The sequence below is a fragment of the Aythya ferina genome (assembly GCF_964211825.1).
Source record: "Aythya ferina genome assembly, chromosome: 11".
NCBI lineage: Eukaryota > Metazoa > Chordata > Aves > Anseriformes > Anatidae > Aythya > Aythya ferina.
This window is the reverse complement of record NC_140307.1, coordinates 5080752-5103106: the sequence shown is the minus strand read 5'-3', so window position 1 is coordinate 5103106 and position 22355 is coordinate 5080752. Positions and strand designations below refer to the sequence as shown.

General features: G+C 49.8%; 1 protein-coding gene and 1 long non-coding RNA gene across 12 annotated transcripts in view; one reads left to right on the top strand and one right to left on the bottom strand.

Annotated features, from left to right (window-relative positions):
* The window catches only part of LOC311442774, a 37559-nt gene extending 22531 nt beyond the window's left edge, over nt 1–15028 (bottom strand). For 2 of the 10 annotated variants that reach the window (XR_014696843.1, XR_014696844.1), the window contains exons 1-4: nt 14196–15028; nt 8826–10806; nt 8595–8728; nt 1176–1223 (exon numbers count right to left, since the gene is read on the bottom strand). This is a non-coding gene — a long non-coding RNA (uncharacterized lncRNA). Of the gene's footprint in view, nt 1–1175; nt 1224–5515; nt 5611–8594; nt 8729–8825; nt 10807–14190 lie in introns of all 10 variants that reach the window. The other 8 variants (XR_014696845.1, XR_014696846.1, XR_014696848.1 and 5 more) reach the window with 6 other exon arrangements.
* Nucleotides 7664–20504, top strand: NR2F2 (nuclear receptor subfamily 2 group F member 2). 2 transcript variants are annotated; one of them, XM_084532381.1, is made up of 3 exons: nt 7664–7870; nt 15290–15820; nt 18908–20504. In XM_084532381.1, the coding sequence occupies exons 1-3, from the start codon at nt 7828–7830 to the stop codon at nt 19180–19182; spliced, it is 849 nt and encodes a 282-aa protein (XP_084388507.1). In that variant the 5' UTR covers nt 7664–7827; the 3' UTR covers nt 19183–20504. The 2 variants fall into 2 exon arrangements, with proteins under 2 accessions (XP_084388507.1, XP_084388506.1); XM_084532380.1 differs by lacking the exon at nt 7664–7870 and adding an exon at nt 11957–13577.
* The last annotated feature ends 1851 nt before the right edge of the window (nt 20505–22355 follow it).

Genomic DNA, 22355 nt, shown 5'->3' with positions numbered 1-22355 from the left:
TAAAACTGGTCTTAGATTCAGAAATTTCTGTTTCCTAGCATGTGATATAATGCAAGCTTGTCAAGAGGGAGCAGACGTGCCATTTTTCACTGTTTGCTGGTATCCCTTTGCTTTAAAGTTTTCGGTTTGGCTTGAACTCTCTTTGCACGTGAAAAATTCTCATCCAATTTACCTCTGTCAAACACAACTAATTCTTTTGGATGATATCAACTAATTTCTTGCACGCAGAAATTAGAATCTGATATAAACTAACACCATTTTATATAAGGTCTGCGAACATAAGGAGAGAAAAATACAAAGAAAATGATAGAGTGACTGATAGGTGGTTGAAACTTAAACCTTAAATTGCAAACTGGTATTTTAGTATTGGGCAAAACAGCTCATCTTAATTCAATTCAGGACATGGAGCTTAAAATATGCACTCAAAATACTTCCAAGAAAGCTGCAACCTTTCAAAGGAGAGAGATAAGGATGTATTTTAATTATGAGGTTATAAATATGCAATCTATTTTTTTTTTTGACCACCCCCTAATGCAGTATGTAACATTGTTCAGATGCAGTTATATAGCAGTCTGTCTCTATTCCTGTCCAGGGTTTGGGTTTTATTTTGGGTTTTGTTTTGTTTTGTTTTTCTGATCATTCAATCTCTATTTATGTCATCTCTGAGGCAGGCCCTGGAAAATAGGAACTGCCAGCCTAAATAATCTATCCTTCTGTAGTTTTAAACTAGCAGAGAAAAAAAAAAAAAATAGGGAATGGTTCCTTTTTACAGCTGGTGGGCTGGTACTATAAGTAAGAATATGAAATATTTAGAGACATTATTTGAAACTTCCATCCACTTCTGATTCTGCAAATTATTTTTGATCTGTCACTCAGAAATTAAATATATATATATAGTCTGTAAAGAGTTCAATTTCAGAGGTGCAGAAAGGGAGAGGAGTCAGAAATAAGGCAGCATGTATAATTTGGTTTTAACATTTTTTTTATTTTTTGTTGACTGCTCAGCTATATTGTTCACTAGATGGATGGCTACAATATAAATCTATATTAAGCGTTTGTTAAATAGGGAAGGAGTTGAGACATTCAGCTGGGATATTGTTTGCTAGCTCAATTAGTATCCAAAGAATTTGAAAGTACAATAAATGTATCTGAAGATCATATCTAAACATACTTACCAAAAAGTACCCACCTCTCTCGGCAGTTCACATATTTCTGCCTTCTGACTGGAAGAAGGAAAAAAAAAAAAAAAAGAGGAAAAAAAAAGGCATTTCAGATGTATAGGTTAAGATTGGCGGATGGCAAGGTTTGTGTGAAATACAAAGAAACCTGTATTTCACTCAACAATTTCATTGCTTAAATATATAGTTTAGAAGCATCTTTTCCTTAAACATGCGGTTCAATAGCATTTTCTTCAAAGGAACAATTCAATGTGTTAAAAGATTTAAGAACAAAGAATGTGCAGCAAAATGCAAATTCTTCCAGTGTTATACTGTGTATGCAATTATGTATGGAGGCAGATAGATATAATTTGAGAGTTATTAACTTTCAACATCATTGATGTACCCTGAATCAATACAGTGTAACTACCTATTAAAATATAAACCAGGTGTGTTACAAGCCAAATACAGCCCGAGAAGCTTGCCTGGATATTATTATATTTTTTTTTAAATCTTTAAAGCTTACAGCTCGACTGTGGACAAGCTAAAGAGATTGGTGCTGGTCCTAAAGATGGAGCCCGCTTTGCCTTTTGCAATATGTGGCGTTTCCAGACTGGTGCCTTTCCTCCCATTTGGAAAACGATTGAAAAAAAATGATAATAATTTTTTTAAAAAAATCAGGAATGGTGTGAAGGGAACGCGTTGCCGGCCCGGTGGCGGTCCCTCGGGCAACTCCCGGTGCCGGGAAAGCGGAGCCGATTCCCTGAGCCCCCTTTGCCCTGGGCTGGGGGGAGCAGAGCCCCCCCTGACCCCTTCGCCCTGCCCCCCGCCCCGGCACACGCCCGCTCCCCCCCCGTCCAGCGCCGTTAACCCGCGGCGGGGCCGGAGCGGGAAGGGTTAATGAAACCCAGCTCTTCCCGACCTCCGGGGTCAGACTCTTCCTATCTGCAATCTAAGGAATTAGGTAAGGAGGTTAGGGGCTGATCGCCAAAGAGCTCGCAGGCCCTCGCAGCCTCACACCTGAGCGCATCGCCCCAATCCCCCCCCCCCCTCCACACCCAATGCTCCCCCCCAAAAAAGGCGCAGCCGGCGCCCGTCCCGAGCACGGGTGGGGGCCCCACGGGAGATGCCCACGGGCCAGGATAAGACTCCCTGGGCCCCCTCCCCTAAAGCGGTGGCCAAAAGTCACCCTCTCCTCGCCCCCCAGCCCTGCCCGGCCGGCTCTGTGCGGCTCGGGGAGAGGGACGCTCGGATGGGGGCTGGAAGCTGCTCCAGCATCTGCCCTGCTGCTCGGGTCCTAATTTGGGAGGGCTGTTTTGGCCAGCAGCTCTCACACCGCGGCTCAAACTTTCTTTTCTGTCGCTCCTTTCCCCCCAGCCCTCCGCTGTCGCATCCCCTCGCTGCTAAAGGCAAACGCACGGAGAGCAGGCAGCGCTGGGAGACGGCCCAAAGAGCAGCGAGGCGAGGCAAAGGAAAAAAAAAATAAATAAAAAAATAAATAAAAGAAAGAAAAGCGGAGCTTCCCTAAAGAACATATCTAACGTGGATGGGCAGAGCCCTGCCCTGCTCCCAGCTCCGTGCCCTTTGGCTCTGCCACCTTTGCTCGTCCCCAGCAAAGTTCCCCCAAGCGTGCCCTGCTCCGGCGGCCCCCCGGCTCCCACCCGTCCAGCTCGGGATGATTTGAGGCATTTTGTCATTTTCAGAAATGCTGATGTTTTTTATGTTATTTTTTTTATATATATAATGCCACTTGTGGTCACCCTCGAATGGCAGTAATCTGTAGATTACATATTACGAGCCTTGTCATTACGTGGGTAAAATGAGGTGGTTAAACGCTAAAATCCATTTCCCTCGCCACGTTTGCTTGGCGAGGGAGGGGAGGAGAGGGGGGGACAAAGTGGGAGGAGAGGGGTTTGCACCCCTGGCACTCCCACGGGCCGTGCCTCCTCCTGCTGCCTGCCCTCCCTGCCTGGAGGGGGACAGGGGGCTGCGACCCCGCACCTCACCTCGGAGCCAGGCGGGCGCCTGCTCCAGCCCTCGCCTTCCCTTTACTCTTGTCTCTTTTGTCCCCATTTTGGTGGCGACTTTCCTCTGCCTTCCCTCTCTTTGCTCGGGAGCATTTTAGGCTCCTGCTCTCCCCCCGATCGCCCCTTTCACGCGTGTCCCCGAGTCCTCCCTAGCTGGCGTGATTCCTTGGGAATGCGGGTCTCATCCCGTCCCTACCTTTGCCGGGTCTGATTAGATATTATTTTTTCATTGGCTCTGCTACAACGGGTTCCTCCCTTTAATCTCTCACTATATTTTCCCCCTCCCGGTATAACCAAATCCATGAAATTCACAGCCTCTCTCTTTGACACGACTGGCTCGTCTAATCACTCCATATCGATTTCCCTAACTCTTTTCATCCAGCTGAAGACACATCTTAAAACACTCCAAGCCAGAGTGTGCTCTTTGCTTTATACACACTAATAAAATGATTTACCCTTCTCTCTCTGCTCTCCTCACAGGAGAAAATCGTTCAAGTCCCGGCTATTTGTGTGTGATCAGTAAATATTTAGTGTGGCGACATCTTCAGCTCCTCTGCTGATCAATACGCAACCCAACAGGAGGTGGACTATTGTCCGGGCAGTGACTTGCTGAGATCTCCTTCAGATGAATTCCTTGCCCCCCATACCGCCTGTTATGATTTACCCTCGAAGGTAACCAGCGAGGAGAGAAATTGAGGCTGTAAAAGCGGCTCTTTCCAACCTGTTTACCGCAGCGTTAAGCCACCTAAGCAAGAACTGCCTTGCTCTTCCCCACCTCCCGTCCCCTCTCTGGTGGTCTGGGGCTTCCAAAACGCTGCTGGAAAAAGGAATGGCAACCCAGGCAGCCGTCGCACGGGCTCTTGGCTTCCCTGCGCCCCCCTGTCCCACGGGTGGCAGCCGTGGAGCTCGGTGCCACGGCTGGGGCCGGTCCCCGCTCCCTTCACGCAGCATCCCCGGCATCGGGCTCCTGGAGGGCACCCGGGTTTTGGGGGGCTGCGCGGTGCCCCCCCGGCTGCCAGCCCTCCTCCTGCTGCGGCTCTGCCTGCCCCGGGTTCAGCTGAAGCAGGGCTGGGGCTGAGAGCTTTTTTCGGGTTGTTTCTCATCTGGGTTTTTTTTATTTTTTATTTTTCTAAAAACGTGGAAAACCTGCAGCGAAGGAAAAAAAAAAAAATGGGAATGGAGAAGAGCTTAAAGCTCAGCTCCTGGGGTTGACCCTCCACGAGAGCTTTCCCAGGGTGATAAACCGGGCAGAAAGAGGAGTTGGGGCGTGTGTGCAGCTCTCCCCCTGCCCGGCCTGGGAAGCGCCCCCCCGCGATTCCTTCCCCACGCAGGGGCAGCTCCGCGCCTGGCCGGGTGCCCCCGCGGGTGTCCGGCTGCGGGCCGGGTGCGCAGCCCCCGGGGTGCCGGAGCCTTGCGGGGGGGCTCCCGCAGCCCCGATACCGCACAAAGACACGGGGCCGGGTTGGGCAGCCGGGCGCCTGTTATCCGAATGTAAACCCGGCTCCATCCACCTGTTAACTTTGTTTAGAAACCACTTTCCCTAATGGCTTTCCGCGAGGTTATTCAGCCCGTTACTCGGGTATGGGAGGCAATGGAGGGGAAAAATCCATATGAAAACCTGCTTACATCCTCTCTTCGAGAGGACGCTTTACACACCTTGCCTAGACAGGGCTCCTATAGAGCGCTTATCTCTCGTATATATCTTTATACTAATGCATACTTAATTGGTCTGTCTTGACTGTCCATATAAAACAATTTAATTAGGGTGCTTTCTGCTTTGGAAAGAAAGAAAAAAAAAATCTGCCCAGCATTTATTGTATTTAGCACCAATACAGGCAGAAAATGTTGCACAAGTTTTTGGTTGAAAGAGCACCTATGTGTCCATTGAAGGGCGTTGATCCGAAAAGACAGAGAGGACAAGTAAAATCGATTTGAAGCGACCCTCTCTGTCCCTTTCACACCATTCAGACACTCCATTCCTTCTAAGACAAAGACCCAGCGCCTTGGGAATGCTGGCAAAGGGAAAAAAAAAAAAAAAAAAAAAAAAAGGAAAAAAAAAAAAAAAAAAGGCTTCAATCCCCCCAAGCAAAAGGGTGAGCTCTGAAATTCCTTCATATTGCTGTTATTTCCCCCCTCCCCTCTTTACACCCCCCTACAAGATATGCTCAGCTCCAGGATTTTCTTCAATTCGGCGTCTAACGTTTCTGCTGCGAGGAATGTCCCTGGGAGGGAGGGAGAGAGGGAGGGAGGAGGTAATTATGGCTATTAGTGCTGCGAGCCCAGCCTCAGCCCTGGTCACTCGCAGGCTTTTAGGGTTAAAATAGCCCTCACCTCTGACCTTGCGGAGCGGAGCCGTAGCTATCGCCACAAGTTGGGCCAAAGTTTTCAAATGCAGGGCTCTGCAGCACCGGGGGGGAGACTTCTCCCTGGAATTATTCGTGGATAGTATTTAAATCATCTTCAGTCTATTTAATTGTGTCCCCCTCCTAACCCAACAATCCTTTTTAGAGAGGTAGGGGCAAGCTCGGCATGCCCTGCTCCCACTGCCTCTCCCACTGCTCTTTCCATTTAGCTTTAATTTGGCAGTTTGTTTTCAGGCACGAAAATGGTTATCACCCAGCTGAATTCCCAGGTCATCCTTTCATCCACGGACCTCGAGAATAAATTTGGGGGGACACATGACATCCCCCGTTCGGGCTTTCCCCACCACCACCCTTCCAGCCCTGCAGGGAAAGGGGCTTTTGGAAAAGGGGAGAGAGGGCGAGAAGAGGGGCTGTGCTCCCTGCGTCCCTCTCACCACCGACCCCTGCGTGGAGGGGGGCACATCGTGGGGCTGGGGGGTGAGGAGGGCAGGGGAAGGACCCCCCCTCACAGATGCCAGCACCCCCTTGGCGACAGGAAAATTTCATTCAAGTGGGACACGTCTCCATCTTTCAGGTGCTGGATGGACTTAGCAGGAGTAGGAACTTGCGGAGCCCCTGTGCGTGGTGGTAAGGGGCAGTTATAGGATTTCTCCTTCCTCTGATCGATATCGGTCGTGGCCGCCCCCCCCCTGCCGTCCCCGCCCCGGCCCCGGCCCTCCCCGAGGGCTGCGGTGACAATTGCCTCCATACTTTTTCATCCCTGTTCTTGGTGGCAAAACCCCATTGTAATTTTCATTAGCCCAGTAAACATGCAATTAACATGCAGCACTGTGGTTAACTTAATTCCTGTTTTAAGGCAAGGACAAGCAAGAAATGGAAGAGCGTTTGTTCCATTTGTCAAGTATGACACACTTCTCACCATAACAGTTTCTGAAAATAAAAGCTCGGCTCCCCACCACCACGACCACCACCCCTCTTTCCAGAAACCCCACACACTGATACACGCACACACACACAAAAAGGAGCAGGAATCCATTAGTTGGAGAGTATTCTCCTGCCAAAGGCGGTATAATGTATTCCAAATTTTCCCAAGCCCTCACTGTACTGGGGTCCCGTTTCCCCCCCTGGGGAAGGGGGCTGGCGAACTGATATTCCTCGTGGCTGAGGGCTCCAGCCTCCCCCGAACCGTATTTTTTTTTTTTTTAATAAAATAAAACAAACGTGCTTGCCATGCCTAAAAGTTGCCATGTTTGTGAAGGGGGTGGGGAAAATGTCTCCAAGGGTTTCAATTAGCAACAAATGATTATTGCAACGGATTTTTGGTAATGAAAAAATGTGGAGTACCTCTTTCTAGCTGGGATCTCAGGGGCAGTGAAAGGGGGGGGGGGGGGGGGAGAGAGGAAGAGAAAGGGAGAGAGAGAGAAAGAGATTGCTGATTAGCTCGGATTCTTTCCCAACTTGCTGTAGCGTGTGCTTGCGTTCCCTGCCGACCCTACACAGGACACTATATATTTTTTCCCCTTCGGTGCATGTGTTGATAGTTCAGCCTGTAGTTGTTTGCGGTTGGCTTTTTTTTTTTTTTCTTTCTCTCCCTGCCCGGGAGGGGGGAGGTGGGAAAGGGGGGGCTGAAATCGGTCGCATCCATCCTACCCCCACAGTCATTAAGTTAGGAGATTTCCCTCTTATTTTTTTTCCCCCTTTATTTTTTTTTCTCCCCAATTGGAAGGGTGGGTTGTGATTTTTTTTTTCTTTTTTTTTTTTTTTTTTTTTTAAGTCTCGCCTTTCCAGCTCCAAACAAGGTGTAGCGAGACGCTCTTCCTTCTAAGGAATGAAATGAGAGACAAGGATCACTCAAAGACATCTCCTACCTTGGGCTTGGGGATTTTTTCTTAAAGGCGAGGCGCACATTCCTAAGCAGCTATGTACAAAGCCCCCCCTGAAATCTTGTCTGTGTAAAGTTAGAGTGTGTTCAGGATTTTTTTTTTCTCTCTCCCAAGGCTGATCGCTAATAATACATCGAAAGCACTTCCCTTTAGGTTGTGGGAAATCTATTCCCTTCACCTTGCCTCCTTTTTTTCCCCCCTGAAGGCTGTAACTTTACTTTTTTTTCTTTTTTTTTTTTTTTTAATCAGTTTGCACAATCGCTTAGATAAACACCAAGAAGGAGACTTCTCTTTAATTACCCAACGCACATCTTTCTGGGGGGCAAACAGCGGTCTGATTATTTTTTTTGTTTGTTTGTTTCACCTGCCAAACTAAAGGAGAGGTAGAAAAAGGAAGATGCAAGCGATTTGGGACCTTGAACAAGGCAAATATGGTTTTGGTATGTTTACTTATAGTTTTTTTTCTTCTTCTTTGACACTTTTTTTTTTTCGGGCAATGTGTTGTGATTCTTGTGTTTCTCTTTTAAGGAAAACAAAAAATCCAAAAAAGCAAATGTTAGCTAACGTGCGTCTTAAACGATCGTTTCTAAGGTTACGTGGGTTGCTCTAAGGAGGGGAAGAGGGGGGGGGGGGGAGACCCGACTCGGTGGAATTGCAGCACCAGCAGCTAGCACGTCCTTTAGCTAAATAAAGCAAGCAGCAAACAAACAAACAAGCGAGCGAAACCCAACGACCGGAATCCGGCTTTCAGGTCCGAGGCAGGAAAGCGCCTCAAAGTCATTTCCAAAGCGGCGCCCGGGACGCGGAGCCCGGGGCCGGGGCTGCGGGGAGCGGCGGCAGAGACCCGAGCCGAGCCGAGCCGGGCCGGGCCGGGCCAAACCGAGCCGAGCCGGGCCAAGCAGAGCCTGGCCATGCCGGGCCAAGCCGAGCCGAGCCCGGCCGGGCAGGGGGCGGCAGAAGGGGGGGGCACGGCTCGGACCGGGGGGGCGCAGGCGGCACCTGCCCAGCGCCGCCGGCTGCGGCCGCAGTTTTAGGTACCAAAAATAATAATAATTTTAAAAAAGAAGGTCGGTGGGGAAGGTCTGGTGCTGAGATTCCCCTCTCCCCCTCCGGTCGCTTCCCTGGCAGAGCACGTACAATGGAAAGAAGCCGGAATATACTCACCCGCCGAAGGTGTGGTTGGCAGCGCGGCTCAGGCTTTAAGGCAATTATTTATCCTGTATTATTGCAAAAGGCGCAGGTCTGACTTAAGGCAGCAAAAGTGTTTTGCTCTGACAACAGCGTGCGAGGCACGGTTCCTCGTTTAAAAAAAAAAAATCACAAAACAGGATCTCTCTCTCTTCCCCCCCCCCCCCCCACCCCCCCCCATCCCTTACCACTATGCCTTAAAAATACCTATTCGGTCCAGGGCTCGCAGAAACCCTGCTGCAGAAATCTTATAGTCCGGTCTAGGAGTGCCCAAGCCAATTAATTTTAAATCCTTAGGAATTAATCAGATTAAAATGTACAGAAGTTTCATTCTCGTATGCATACGTGAGCCAAAAGTCGTTTCCCTTTAAGAGATCCTTTTCTTTTAAAGTTGAATTTTAGGCAGATAAGAGACTTACACTAGGGGGCAGCCAGATACTGTACTTGCTCCAATCTTAAGCAATTTTTTTTCCTCTCTCACAGCATATGCTCTGATTTAGCACTGTAAATTTTTCAGAGGACCCAACTCTGACAGCCCCTGGTGATTTTCAAAGTACCACAAGCCAGTGGTTAAAAATTGCATTGACTTGGAAGTTCAGAGGCACACAATAGGAGCCACTTTCCCTATTCATGGAACTTCAGTGTGGTGGAAGAGAAAAACACACACATACTACATTGAGGGAGAAGAGGAATTCATTGAATTCTGTTAGACGTAACTGCTTTCCACTGAGTTCAGAGCGAAACTCGGTATTTGTTCGATGCTGTATTCATATTGCGATTTAATCTAGAAAGAATTAGAGGACTGTTAGGCAGCTTTCTGCCGGGAAAGCAGCTTCCCCCTCCTTCCTCCTCTTTTTTAAAACCCAAAGATTTACACCGGCTCTATCCCCAACTCTATTTTAGCAAAATAAATCCTTCCACTCCCTCTCATTAAAATAAATTTACATCTGCAGTAAAATGGCAGGAGGGATGCGTTTATTTATTTGGGGAAACCAAGACAGTCTGACTTTTCAAAGAGAGCGGTTCTATTGTGACTGGGCTCGGAGAAGGACAGTTGGGAATCTCCCCCTTCTTCTCGAGGCGCTCGGCTTGCAGATATTATTTAGCAGAATTAGCTGCAGACCATTTCTACCTTCGCCTCTTCTGCCTCTACCCCGTCGCAGAGGTGTTTTCAAATAAATAGCAAGGCATCTAATGGTGCTAATAGATAGTTATATGACTACATCCCTGCAAGAGCAAATAGTTAATCTGGGGCATTCTTCATTAATGCTTGAGCAATCAGCGTATACGGCAGCTTTTAAGCGTGTATCAATGGCTTTTCATTTTTACGATCATACGTTCAAACTGTTCCTATCGCAGGTCCTGCTAAAACCGCTTTCTCTTCTGATTTCTGCGTTTGTCAGGACGGTATTAATGCATTTTTTTGCATATGGTGAATTAATCCTGTTTACTTTGTCAGATTCGAGACAGGAAAGCCTTTTTTTTTTTTTTTTTTCTTTTCCTCAGGAAATTCAACATCAGCAACAATCTGTGACTATCCTGCATTTTGCACCCCCACCTTCTCCCCCTCTATCCCCGAAAGGTGACCTCCTCGGGGCCGGGTGGCCGGGTTATTTGGGAACCAGAAGGCTGTTGCTCTCCTTTTACCGGGAAAGGTTTCCTCTCCCCATCCTCAAAGCCTTCCCCGGCCCCAACTCGTCCCCTCTTCGGGGAGAGCGAATTTCGCCCCGGCAGCCTCGACGGGGATGCCGCAGCCTCGTCTTTTCAGACCGAGCCTCCGAGCATCCCCGTCCGTGGGGGCTGAGCAGGGGGATAAAAAGACACTTTTGGGGGCTTTGGGCACTTTCCTCATCCCCTCGGCACCTGCGGCGGGGGGGACCCCGATATTTCTGCGGCACAGAGCTGGGAGCAGCGGGGAGAGGTGCGGGGCGCTGAGTCCTTTTGCGGGGCCGGGGGCGAGCGGGCACGGATGCGTGGCTGGGAGCTGGTGTTTCTCCCTCTCTTTGAGGAGGTTTTGTGTTTGTTTGTTGTTTCTTTTTTTTTCAGGTTTTGCTTTTTTTTTATGCTTTATTTTTCTCTCTTTTTCCTCTTCTCTCTCCGTCCCCCGGCCGGTCGCGGTGTATGCAGAGACGGGCGGCTCTCCCCGCGTCCGTAGGGGGTCTACCCTCGGCTGCTGCTCCCGCTGCGCCTGCAGGGCGGGTGACAGAAAATTCACGTTAAAAAGAGACAAAAAAAAAAAAGCGCAGAGAAACAAAGTTGAAGGCGGCCGGATGAGCCCAGGCTCCCCGCGGTGCTGCGCGGCGGGGGGCGAGGGAGAAGCGGGACGGCTTCGGGCCGGGGCCGGGACCCCGCTGAGGGGGCACGGGGGGTTCCCAGCGCCCTGCCCTGCCCGGTGGAGCCCGGTAGAGCCCGACCGGGCGCGGAACCTCCGCGCAAACCCCGCGCAGGTGCGGCGGAGCCGTGAGCGGCCCCGGCCTCTCCCTGCCCCGGTCAGGGAGCGGGGCGGCGCCTGCCCTCGGGGTTGATCCCCCTCATAACATCACCCCACTTCATTTTTATTCCACTTCTCCCCTCTTTCACCCCCTTGACCCCCTCCGTGACTGGGCGAGGGGGGGAAGCTCCCCAGGTGAGGGCGAGGAGGAGGAGGAGGTGGAGGCGGCGGGGCGAAGCGCGCAGCGCCCTGCCCCACACCACCACCACCGCCACCACAGGAGGCGGCGGCGGCGGCCTCTAGGACCGCGCGGGCGTCGTCGTCGGCCATGGCGAGGCCGCGCAAGGGCGGCGCGGGCCAATGAGGGCCGTGGGGCGGCGCGCGCGCTGCGGGCCACTCAGGCAGCCCCTCCGTCAGGCAGGCGGCAGGCAGGCAGGCCGCGCCGGCCCCGCCGCGCAAGGCGCCCGGTCGCCATGGCGACGCGCGCCGAGTTGCAGCAGCCGTGTCAAAGTTCACTCCCTCCGCCAGCGGGGCCAGCGGCCGGCGGGGAGCGCGCCCGGCCGCCCCTCCCTCCTCCTCCTCCTCCTCCTCCTCCTCCTTCTTCTTCCCTCCTCCTCCCTCTCTCTCCCCTCCCTCTTCGCCGGGGGGGCGCTGGGGGAAGGGCTCGCCCCCCCCCCCCTCCCCTCACACACACCCCTCCCTCAGCGCGCCCCCCCCCCCCTCAGAGCGATGCTGCGCGCTGGGTTGTGATCCTTCCCTCTCTCCTCCTCCTCCTCTCCCCTCTTTTATCATCCCGGCCGGGCGCTGCGCTGCCGAGTTGACTCCTTCCCTCCCTCCCTCCCTCCCTCCCCCCCCCCTTCCCTCCCCTTCCTCCTCCTCTCCCTCCCTCCTCGCAACCCCCCCCCCCCCCCCCGCCGCCCCCCTCTCCCCCGCCCGCGCCGTGAGCACCGGCGGCGCGGAGGCGAGAGCCCACTTGCGAGGCGGCACAAGCAGCATAAGGCAGCGCGGCGGCACCCGAGCACCACCACCGGCACCCCGGCACCGCCACCGGCACACCCCGGCACCGCCACCGGCACCCCGGCACCCGCCACCGGCGACCGAGCACCGGCAAGAGCCCGAGCAGCACCACCGGCACCGGCACCAGCACCAGCAGCAGCACCGGGAGAAGATCGGCCACCGGCAGGGAGATACCGCTGATAATAATTAATAAAAGAGACAGCCCCCCCACCCACCCGCACGCACCGAGAGAAAATTAAAAAAAAAAAAAAAAAAAAAAAAAAAAAGGAGGAGAGAAAAGAGAGAGAGAGAGGAGGCAGAGAGCAGCGCCCGGGCGGAGCGGCGGAGAGGAAGAATTAAAGCGAGCGAAGGAGGGAGGAGAGACAGAGCGGAGAGAGAGAGGAGGAAAGAGGAGGAAAAAAAAAAAAGCCCACAAAAACAAAGCGATCGCAGTTGATGTTGCTGCCGCAAGCTGGACTTCCCAAAACTACGGCGAGACCGTCCGCACTCCGCGCCGAGAAAAGTCTCCTCAGCTGTGCGTGCTTTTTTCCGCTGTGTGTGTAATCTTTAACCTTTTATTCATTCTTATTTTGATGGCTTTCCTGAATGGCTGACTGCGAGCTTCCCTGGACCTGGCCCCCCGACACCCGCCTCTCCTCCTTCAACTCCTCTGCTGCAGATCAGCTCTAAGAGAGAGAGGGGGAGATCTCCGAAGAGATTTTTTTTTTTTTTCCTCCCTCCTCTCTCTCTCTCTCTCTCTCTCTCTCTCTTCCCCTTTTCTCCCCCAACCCCCCCGGCTCTCTCCGCTCTCCTGGAGCCCCGGCCGCCGCCGCGCCGCTCGCCCCCCCCCGCGCCCGCACCTCCGCCGCCGGCCCCGGGAGCTCCCCCCGCCCCGACCCCGCTGAGAGGGGCAGAAAAAGGAGGAGGAGGAAAAAAAAAAAAAGGCAACAAAAGAGAGAGTGGGGGAGAAAGAGAGAGAGAGGAGGAGGAGGAAAAAAAAAAAAAAAAAAACAGACTGCTGCAAAGCTGAGCTGAAAAGCAAAGCAAACAAACTTTGAAAATAAAGGGGGAACAGGAAGTTTGGAAACGGTGTCCAATAGATATGGCAATGGTAGTCGGTGCGTGGCGAGACCCCCAGGACGATGTGCCCGGAGCTCAGGGAACGCAGCCTTCGCAAGCCCCGCCGGTGCAGGGACCCCCGGCCGGGGCCCCGCACACCCCACAGACCCCGGGGCCCGGGGGCCCTCCCAGTACGCCAGCCCAGACCAACCCGCCAAGCCAGCAGAACCAAGGAGACAAACAGCAGCAGCAGCAGCACATTGAATGTGTGGTTTGTGGGGACAAGTCTAGTGGCAAACATTATGGCCAGTTTACCTGCGAGGGTTGCAAGAGTTTCTTCAAGCGGAGTGTAAGGAGGAATCTCAGCTACACTTGTCGTGCCAACAGGAACTGTCCCATTGACCAGCACCACCGCAATCAGTGTCAGTACTGCCGCCTCAAAAAATGCCTCAAAGTTGGCATGAGACGGGAAGGTATTGGGATTTCATTTGTTTTGCAATTTTTTTCACTCACTGCGTTTTGCTTTTGGTTTGTTGTTGGTTTTCCTTTTTCCTTTTGAATTATTATTATTATTATTGTTGTTGTTGTTGTTGCTCCTCTTATTTTTACCCCCCCCCCTCCCGACCCCCCACCCCATCCCTCGGCCAGCTCCCTCCCCCCCTCCTCGAATAAACAGCCAGAAAGTTTTCTCGTAATGGAAGGAAGAGGTGTCGGCGAGGGTGGGCAGGGGAGGCAGGGGCTCTTGCATGCTTCCCCCCCCCCCGCGCCCGTAATTGATTTGTGTTTGTTTTCATTTTGCTGATGGAGGTTTATTGCCAGTGGATTTTTAGTTTCACGCCGCTTGCGAGCGAGGAAACGGTGGCTCTGACGCCTGCTTGCTTGTCCTTAGCGCTCCGGGCTGCATGTCCAGCGTCGCCCCCCGGCCCCGGCAGCCCCCCGTGCGCCCGGCTGCGCGCACCCACCCACCCGCGGAGCCCCCCGGCACCCTGCCTTAGCTCGCGAGTTCTTTTTTTTTTTTTTTTTTTTTTTTTTTTTTTTTTTTTCATAAACCCAGGCGGTTCGAATTACTGCTACAATGGAACTCACCCTACCGAGGCTCTACAGCACTCCACTGTGGATTCCCAGCCGGATTTTCCTCCTTTAAAACCACAAATACACGCGTGCACAGCCCCGCGCGTGGGTGCGCGCCCGGCCGCGCCGTGTGCCCGCTTCCCCGCCGGTTTCTTAGCTCACTTTTCTCTTCTCCCCCCTCTGCCCTCGCCCCTCCGGCGGAGGCAGGGGCCAGAAGGGGAGGCTGGGGGGAAAAGGAGCAGCCCAGAAGTAAGTGAGGGTGCCCGGCTTCTCTGCGAGCTGAGCCTTTGTGATATAAAATTAGAGGAGAAATGTGAGCCTGCGGGTTGCCAGTGCGTGCTCCGGGGCTGGACGCCGCTATGTAGGTTAAGGGTGAGGGGGCTCGGGACTTGCCGGGCTCCTCTTCTTTGTGTTTCTGCAAGAGTAACTAACCTCGTAACGCGGGCGAGAACAAATATAAATCAAGCACGTTTTAGGCGTTCGCCCTCCTCGCCGTCTCCCTGCCTCCGAGCCCTTTTTCTCTCTCCCTTTTCTCTCGCTGTCACCGTGGAAATTTATTAACAAAATGAAAGGCCCACTTTCCACCGGCAGCCGAGGAAGGTGTCGCCGGATAATGCCCCCGGCCCGGCGGGGGGACCTGCCGGGGGTGGCGGGGGCTGCCCTGGCCGCCTTCATTTTTATTTTTATAAAAGGGCCGAGCGAGGCTGGGGCCGGGGGTGCTGGGGGTGGGGGACAGCAGCAGCAGCGGTGCCCGTGTGCTCGGGGGATGAGAAACACGGTTGGGGGGGACCGTGCTCCGGGTTTTGGGGGCCGTATTGCCGGTGCTCCCCACCTCCGGACCGCCCCGCACCGATGGGGGGCACAAAGACGAACCCCTCGGAGCCGCAGGAGGGGTGGCTGGGGGGGGGGACAAGGGGGGGGATCCTGGGTTTCCCAGCGCCGGGGCCGCCGGCCTGGCTCAGCTTTGTTGTTGCCGGTGCTGGAAGCGGAGCCCCCGGAGCCCCCCCGGCCCCGGGTCAGCCCGGCAGGCAGCGGCACACAAAGCGGGCTGGGTTTGAAGCGAGAGGGGCAATTCAGATATTAATAGCTGTAGTTTCTTCTTTATTTACTGCAGCGGTCCAGAGGGGCAGAATGCCACCCACACAGCCAACTCACGGTCAGTTCGCCTTGACAAACGGGGACCCTCTCAACTGCCATTCCTACCTATCCGGATATATCTCCCTTCTTCTGAGAGCCGAGCCCTACCCCACCTCCCGCTTTGGCAGTCAGTGCATGCAACCCAACAACATCATCATGGGCATCGAGAACATTTGCGAACTGGCAGCTAGGATGCTCTTCAGCGCGGTGGAGTGGGCCAGGAATATCCCCTTCTTCCCAGACCTGCAGATCACAGACCAGGTGGCCCTGCTCAGGCTGACCTGGAGCGAGTTGTTTGTGCTCAACGCTGCCCAGTGCTCCATGCCCCTCCACGTAGCCCCGCTCCTGGCAGCCGCCGGCCTCCACGCTTCGCCCATGTCTGCTGACCGAGTGGTCGCCTTTATGGACCACATACGAATCTTCCAAGAGCAAGTCGAAAAACTGAAAGCCTTGCATGTCGACTCCGCAGAATATAGCTGTTTAAAGGCCATAGTCCTCTTCACCTCAGGTAGGCAGCGTTTCTTTGCTCTTCCGTCCCTCCCCCGGCCCCTCTGAGAAGTGCTCGCTCTTGCCAAGGGGAGCTGCCCGCAGCCCGGCCCTGCTGCGGCCCCTCCGGGCACCCCGGGCAAAGAGAGGGGCTCTGGGGGGTCCCTGCGGGGCCTCGGCTCTCAGCACCCCCCCTGCGAGGGAGGGCGAGCGAACAGATAAATAATAACAGCCACGGCGATGAGGAAAAGACGAGCAGGGGACCCCCACAAGCCCCCTGGTCCCTCGCTGCGTAACGCTGGGGAAGGGGGAAGAGAGGGGGCGCGGGGGGGAGGCACCCATTCGCCACGAGAGACTGCGCTTTTCCCATTGAAAATAATATTTTATTTAACAGTGTAGCTCTGGGTTGTTGCATTTAATGACACGCATCCGAACAGCAGCAAAAAAAATCTGTTTGATGTTGTTAAATACGAGTCGTCCTATCAGGGAAACACACTTTAAAAAGAGGATCATTTTATGGGCAGCCAGGAAGGGGAAGGAAAAAAAAAAAAAAAAAAAAAAAAAAAGCCCTGCAGGATTAAAAAATTGAATTAAAAAAAAAAAAGTTAAATGCGCAAAGCTGAGTTTAAAATATGTTCCCTGCCATCCCATAAAATAAAATAAATCAACTTTCCAAAGAGCTGTCTCTGATTTAAACAGAATGTGGCAGTGAGCAGTTCTGTGTCATTTAAGCTGAGGGGAAAAGTTTGCATTTGTACCCAGCAGGAACTGCAGCGTCCAAAGCGAGTAGCGGGTGCGAAGGGATCATTACCATAAGTAGACAGGGACAGCATGAAAAAGTGAGAGGAGAGGAGAAGAGAGGAGAGGAGAAGAGAAGAGAGGAGAGGAGGGAGAGGGAAGCTGCCGCTCGGCGGTGCAGTCCCGGGGTGGCACAAGCCCGCCTCTCCCGAGGCAGAGCTCGAGGTGTTTCTTGGATAATCAAAGAGAGGGGGGAAAAATATGTGTCAACTTTGGCTGCCTAGAAATAGTGCATGAGTTATAAAGCAATAATTGAGTGCGTTGTGAAATCTAATTAGCTTGCACTAGAGTTTAACCTGGGTGAGTAATAAACCTGATATTAACTCTGGAGGCTAAATATTTTTTTTTTTTTTGAAAAAAAAAATCTGCTCGCTAATTTGTGCAATACGTTATCTCAGATTGCTAACTTTAAGGCTGCAGCGGCAACCCACTGTGCTGGAGCCCTAGAAGTTTGGGGTTTGAGTTTAAAAATACATATATTTATTCTGTAACTCATTCGAAAGCTTGGGAAAGTGGCCACGCGATAAACATATGAATGGAAGCAGGACCTGTAAAATAATTACTCATCGGAGTTTTTTAAAGCCTGATATCAGGAAACAGGAAAAAAATGTAGTTTATGTGGGAAAAGAAGGGCTCACAATCCGTTCCTTGTTGTGTTAAAGGGGGTCTGGGGAACGAAGTCATTTTCTGGACTTTGTCCAGGTTCTGGGTCGTGACCTAAACTTCCTTTTATATATTATTGCTTTACACATAAAAAACTTCTCCCCCCCCCACCCCCCCTCCAATCACTCGTGCTAAAGTCCTGAGGTGATCGATGGGTAGGGCGCCCCTCGCCACAGGGACACGGGGATCCCGAGTGGGGCTGCCTGGCCGTGGGGCGCTCATTTGATTTTCTGTCGCTTTTTAGGATGCCTTTTCCTCTCCCTTCGCCCAAACGCCCAGCGAGAATCCCACACACGCACCCAGGCGGCCCCAGCCCCTGGCCAGCGCACACCCACGCCCGAGTTTAGCTGAAACCCTGCCTTTCTCCAAAACCCCACTTTTTTTTTTTTTTTTTTTTTTTTTTTTTTTTTTTAGCCTTCTGAGAAAACAATCGTCCGATCCTGTCGTAACTGTTTAAATTTATTGCTATTTTCCAAATGTGAGGCCTGGCGTGTAAATTGCCTCCCAACTAGATAAACGGTTCTTGTTATCTGATTCTGGGGAGATAGCCCCGTGCACAAGCTGGGTTACGCATGCGGCTCCTGCAGCACCCCAATAACAGCCACTGATGGAAAGCAGACGCACAGAGATGCATATAATGTTTGCTGCTGCCTCTTTTTTCTTTTTCTTTAAAAAAAAAAAAAAATCTGGGTTCTAATGACTCGCAGAATATGCATGTGTTAGCCCTGTGCCTAGGAAAGCCACAGGGAGGTCAGGTCACAACCTGTGCTCTTTCAGCACAGACGTCTCTGATTTAAAGGGAACTTATTGTATTTTAGCGTATCAGAAAAAAAAAAAAAAATGTCCAGACCCTATCAGGGAGTTTTCTTCTTGTAAGGGCCTTTAGGTTTAAAAAGAAGAAGAAGAGGAAAAAAAAGAGGGGGGAGTGGAGGGGGGGGAAGAAAGAAAGAGAAAAGAAAAGAGGGGGGAAAAGAAACAGCTCAAATGAACAGAGAGATCACAGTTTGCATGGCTGCCTCTGAATAGGCTAAACTGACAAGATCAGTTTTAAAGGGCCACTTAAATCAGTTTCAAAGACTGAAGAAAAACGCGTTGTCTTCTTTGGGGGAGAATCTGTTGCTGGATCCGGGGCGCCATTATCCTTGGCTGGGCCAGTTTTTTATTATTATGATGCTGATTATTATTTCCATCGCTATCAGTAGTGTGCCTTCCCATCGCATGCTCAGGCTCTCCGCGCTTATTTTCCAAAGGGGGGGAGGAAGAGAAGCTGCCTCTCCCTCCTTCGCCCCAATCTTTCCCTGCCCCCGGCCTTGCCCCCAGGACCCCGAGGCAGGGACCTAGCCCGGCGGCACCTCCTGGTTGTGGGGTGCAGCCCCGACCCCCGCTCCTGGAGCTGCTCTCCATCCTAACGAGACCCTCCAAGAGGGAGAAACGCAGGCGCATGCAGAAAAGAGGGAGATTGTCCCTTTTGGTGAAACCCACTCAGGCTCTGGGGGGCAAGGTGATGGCGCACTTCATTCTAGCGAATTTAAAAAAAATCAAATTAAAATTAAAAAAAAAAAAAAAAAACTTTTTAATCTGATGATTGTTTTCTTTTTTCTTTTCTTTCTTTTTCTTCTTTTTTTTTTTTTAATACACTTTCTTCTAGATGCCTGTGGTCTCTCTGATGTAGCCCATGTTGAAAGTTTACAGGAGAAGTCACAGTGTGCTTTGGAAGAGTATGTTAGGAGCCAGTATCCCAACCAGCCAACACGATTCGGGAAGCTATTACTACGTCTCCCCTCCCTTCGCACTGTCTCCTCTTCTGTCATAGAGCAATTGTTTTTCGTCCGTTTGGTAGGTAAAACCCCCATAGAAACCCTAATCAGGGATATGTTACTGTCTGGCAGCAGTTTTAACTGGCCTTATATGTCCATTCAATAAAATAATCGAGAGAGAGAAAAAAAAATTAAAAAAAAAAAATGAGAAGGGAGATGAAAGAGAGTGAAAGGAAAGCAAATGACATTTGGGTTCTGGTTGTTTCTTAAATTTCCTTCTGCTAAGAAAGGATGTAAAAGGATGTTACAAGTTTGCTAAGAGAAGACAGGAAAAAAATTAATGGACTGTGAATTAAAAAAGAGACTGTCAAATGAACTTTTACAGAATGCATTAAAAACTCCCGTGTCGTTCAGAAAAAAAAACTTGCTACTTATCATTTTTTGTAAAAAATAAAAAAAAAAAGAGAGAAAGAAAAAAGAAAGAAAGAAAAAAGAGAAAGAAGAAGAAAAGAAACGATGGTGGGCTTTTTCTTTTTTTCTTTTTTCTTCTTTTTTTTCTTTTTTTGGGTAAACTTTTTAAAAAAAATCTCGCTTAAAGTGCATTTAAAGGAAATTTGGAGAAAATTAGCAGAATGGAAGAAAGTAAGTCTTTTTTTTCCAAATTATTAATTGTCCTATGTGTCTATGTACCTATAGCTGTTCTTTTTTGTATTTTTCTGGTTTCAAACCAGTTTATTCTGTGGTTCTATAATAATTTTTGATATAATCTTGGCTTCTTTAAAAAAAAAAAAACTGTGTATCCTTAAAATATATGTTCTGAAAGAATTAAAACTGAGTCCACGAAGGTATCATAGGAAGAAAGGAAAAGAGAAAAAAAAAAACACTCAACAACACAATGATGGAAGCGCACTTAAGGTGGTGACCCAAAATCTAGCTTGAAGCTGAGAGAACTATAATTATATAGACCCGAATGAACCACACGTGTCATATAACTCCCCCCAAATCTAGGTTTTTTGATATTTCGGACAGAAAATGAACTGTGGGGATTTATTATAGGTAGAAGGATTCGTGTCCAAGACACACTGCAGTTTTGATTTAAAAGCAAACAAACTAGCAAAGTGAACTTTTGTAATTTGAATTGGGTTCCACATAGTTCATCATGAATTGTTATTAAACTCCTCTATCTGTTTGTATATTTGCAAGCCCTTTGTATTATAATAATTGTTGATATTTTCCCTTTTTAAAAAATACCATTGAAATCAGCATGACAAAATAACACTGTTGGCACTTATAGATAACGTGATTGATTCAGTATCTTAGAGTTTACAGTTTTGTGTTTAAAAAAACTGAAGGTTTTTTTTTTAAGTGCAACATTTCTGTATACTGTAAAAGTTATAATAACTGAACTGTTTGGTCGAGTCTTTGTGTGTTATATTCCAAGGAAAATTGAAAGTATTCAGAAATTAAAATATTATTTGATATCTGAAACTTGTTTGGCTGTCATAAATGTCTTTCAGAAACCGCATTACTTCTCTATAGTTTGCAGTCATTTAAGTCCATAGGCGATTGATTTGTTTACTTGTCACAGTAAGTTTGTAGCAGATGTATTGTAGTGTATTTACCTGTTTAATTCCGGGATGGGGGTGGAGGACTTAAGTTCGTGGTTTATCTATGGTTTTAGGAAGTACCATGCTGAAATGGTAAACCATCATCCCCCATTCATCTAATCCTCCTGTTAATTAAAAATGGATTTTCTGGAAAAAGAGAAAAAAAAAGGCCCTTATTTTTGTCACACTTAAGTGCCTGCGTAGGAAAGGTATTGTTGTGAAAAAGTGTTAGAAATCTGGAGATCAGTATCTATTTTATGATCAGAATGGGGCGAAAAATCTTTTGTAAATGTCTGACATACGCGCACAAGATCATTCAAGCAAGGTAATAGCAGTATTGTAAATATAGGTCAGTTGTTTGCAATGAGTTTTCTTTAAGTACGTGTGATTTTTTATAATACTCTGTAGTTGCCATCTATCGTTGTCATTGAGAGGTCTTCAAATGGAGTGGCTTTAGCTTCTAGCACCGATGACTCGGTTTTTAATGTACATATACTCTCAAGTGGGTTTGCTTTTTTTTTTTTTTTTTTTTTTTTTTTTTTTTTTACCTTAGACTGTGAAAGCGTGACCACAGGTCATCTCTATATTTTGCATAGGGGATGCATGCCCGTGTGTCTGCTGGCACACACGCCTGCAGAGGCGGCCGGGCATCTTCCCTGGGTGGATGCCGGGCCCTGCCCGCAGCCCTGCCCCGGCCGCTCCCCGCCGCTGCTGGGAGCGCGATCGTGGAGCGCCGGGGCCGGGGCCCCGGGGGCGGCCAGCGCCGGCCCGAGTAGGAGCCCCCCAGCCCCGCAGGAAGGCAAGATTGGAGGCAAGACGCTGTGCTTTGCCCAGGGGGGTGGATTTTGGTCCGTGCGTGTGCGTGTCATTTATTTTTTATTTTTCTCTCTCTCTCCCCCCCCCAACGCCCGCCCTCTCGCCCCTTGGTCTAGAGCAGATGCTTTGTATGTGAAAGCTTGCAATTTTGTTCCCGGCTGAGGCTTCCCCTCTCCCCTTCCAGCACACGTTACTACACCATGTTGTGGTTTCACGAGAAGAGAGGGAGGGAGGGAGAGAGATCATTCTGTAAAGTCGATTAAAGCCTGATCTTTGGTGCGTTCCAGTCAGACACATCTGTACTGGGGGCTGAGGGGCGTGTGACTGTGAATTTGAGCAGAGTTTCACATCTGAATCATGGCTCCTTTTCTATAAATATATAAATATATATAAATATATAAATATACTATTATTGCAGGGGATTGCTGACCTCTAGATTTAGCTTTTTCTATTGCAAGTGCTATCCATGTGAGTGTGTGTGTGTGAAGTTTTTATGCTTACTAAGAACACAGGATCTTGACTTGTTTGTTTTGTGTTAGTTTATTGTAAACAACCATTTGTTGTAAATTGTTATTGGCATTAAATTATAATTTATGATTTTCAAATCCAAAACATTCTCTGCTTTTTATGTTTTAAAGCCTGTAAGCTATCTCTGTATTTATAAGTTTCTTGCAGCAAGCTTTGGTTCACAGAGAATAATAGTAAACAGAAAATGCACCAGGGTTAAATAAAAACACACACACACACACGCACGCACACACACACGAGCCCCATGTATATATGTTTGGAATGCTCAGAGGAGGATTTGTTTAGGGACTTCAGTTAGTTTTAAGTTTATAGCATTTAAAGAAAGTTTTTCTTTTCATGCTGAGTTAGAACAAAAGATCTATCCAAAGATTGAATTGGACAAAAGAGG

What these genes read in the sequence shown, in the direction of transcription:
- NR2F2 (XM_084532380.1), top strand. Translation starts at nt 13,148, where the DNA reads ATGGCAATGGTAGTCGGTGCGTGGCGAGACCCCCAGGACGATGTGCCC. An exon ending in AGTTGGCATGAGACGGGAAG is followed by an intron (nt 13,578 to 15,289) that starts GTATTGGGATTT and finishes TATTTACTGCAG; the next exon opens with CGGTCCAGAGGGGCAGAATG. An exon ending in CATAGTCCTCTTCACCTCAG is followed by an intron (nt 15,821 to 18,907) that starts GTAGGCAGCGTT and finishes ACTTTCTTCTAG; the next exon opens with ATGCCTGTGGTCTCTCTGAT.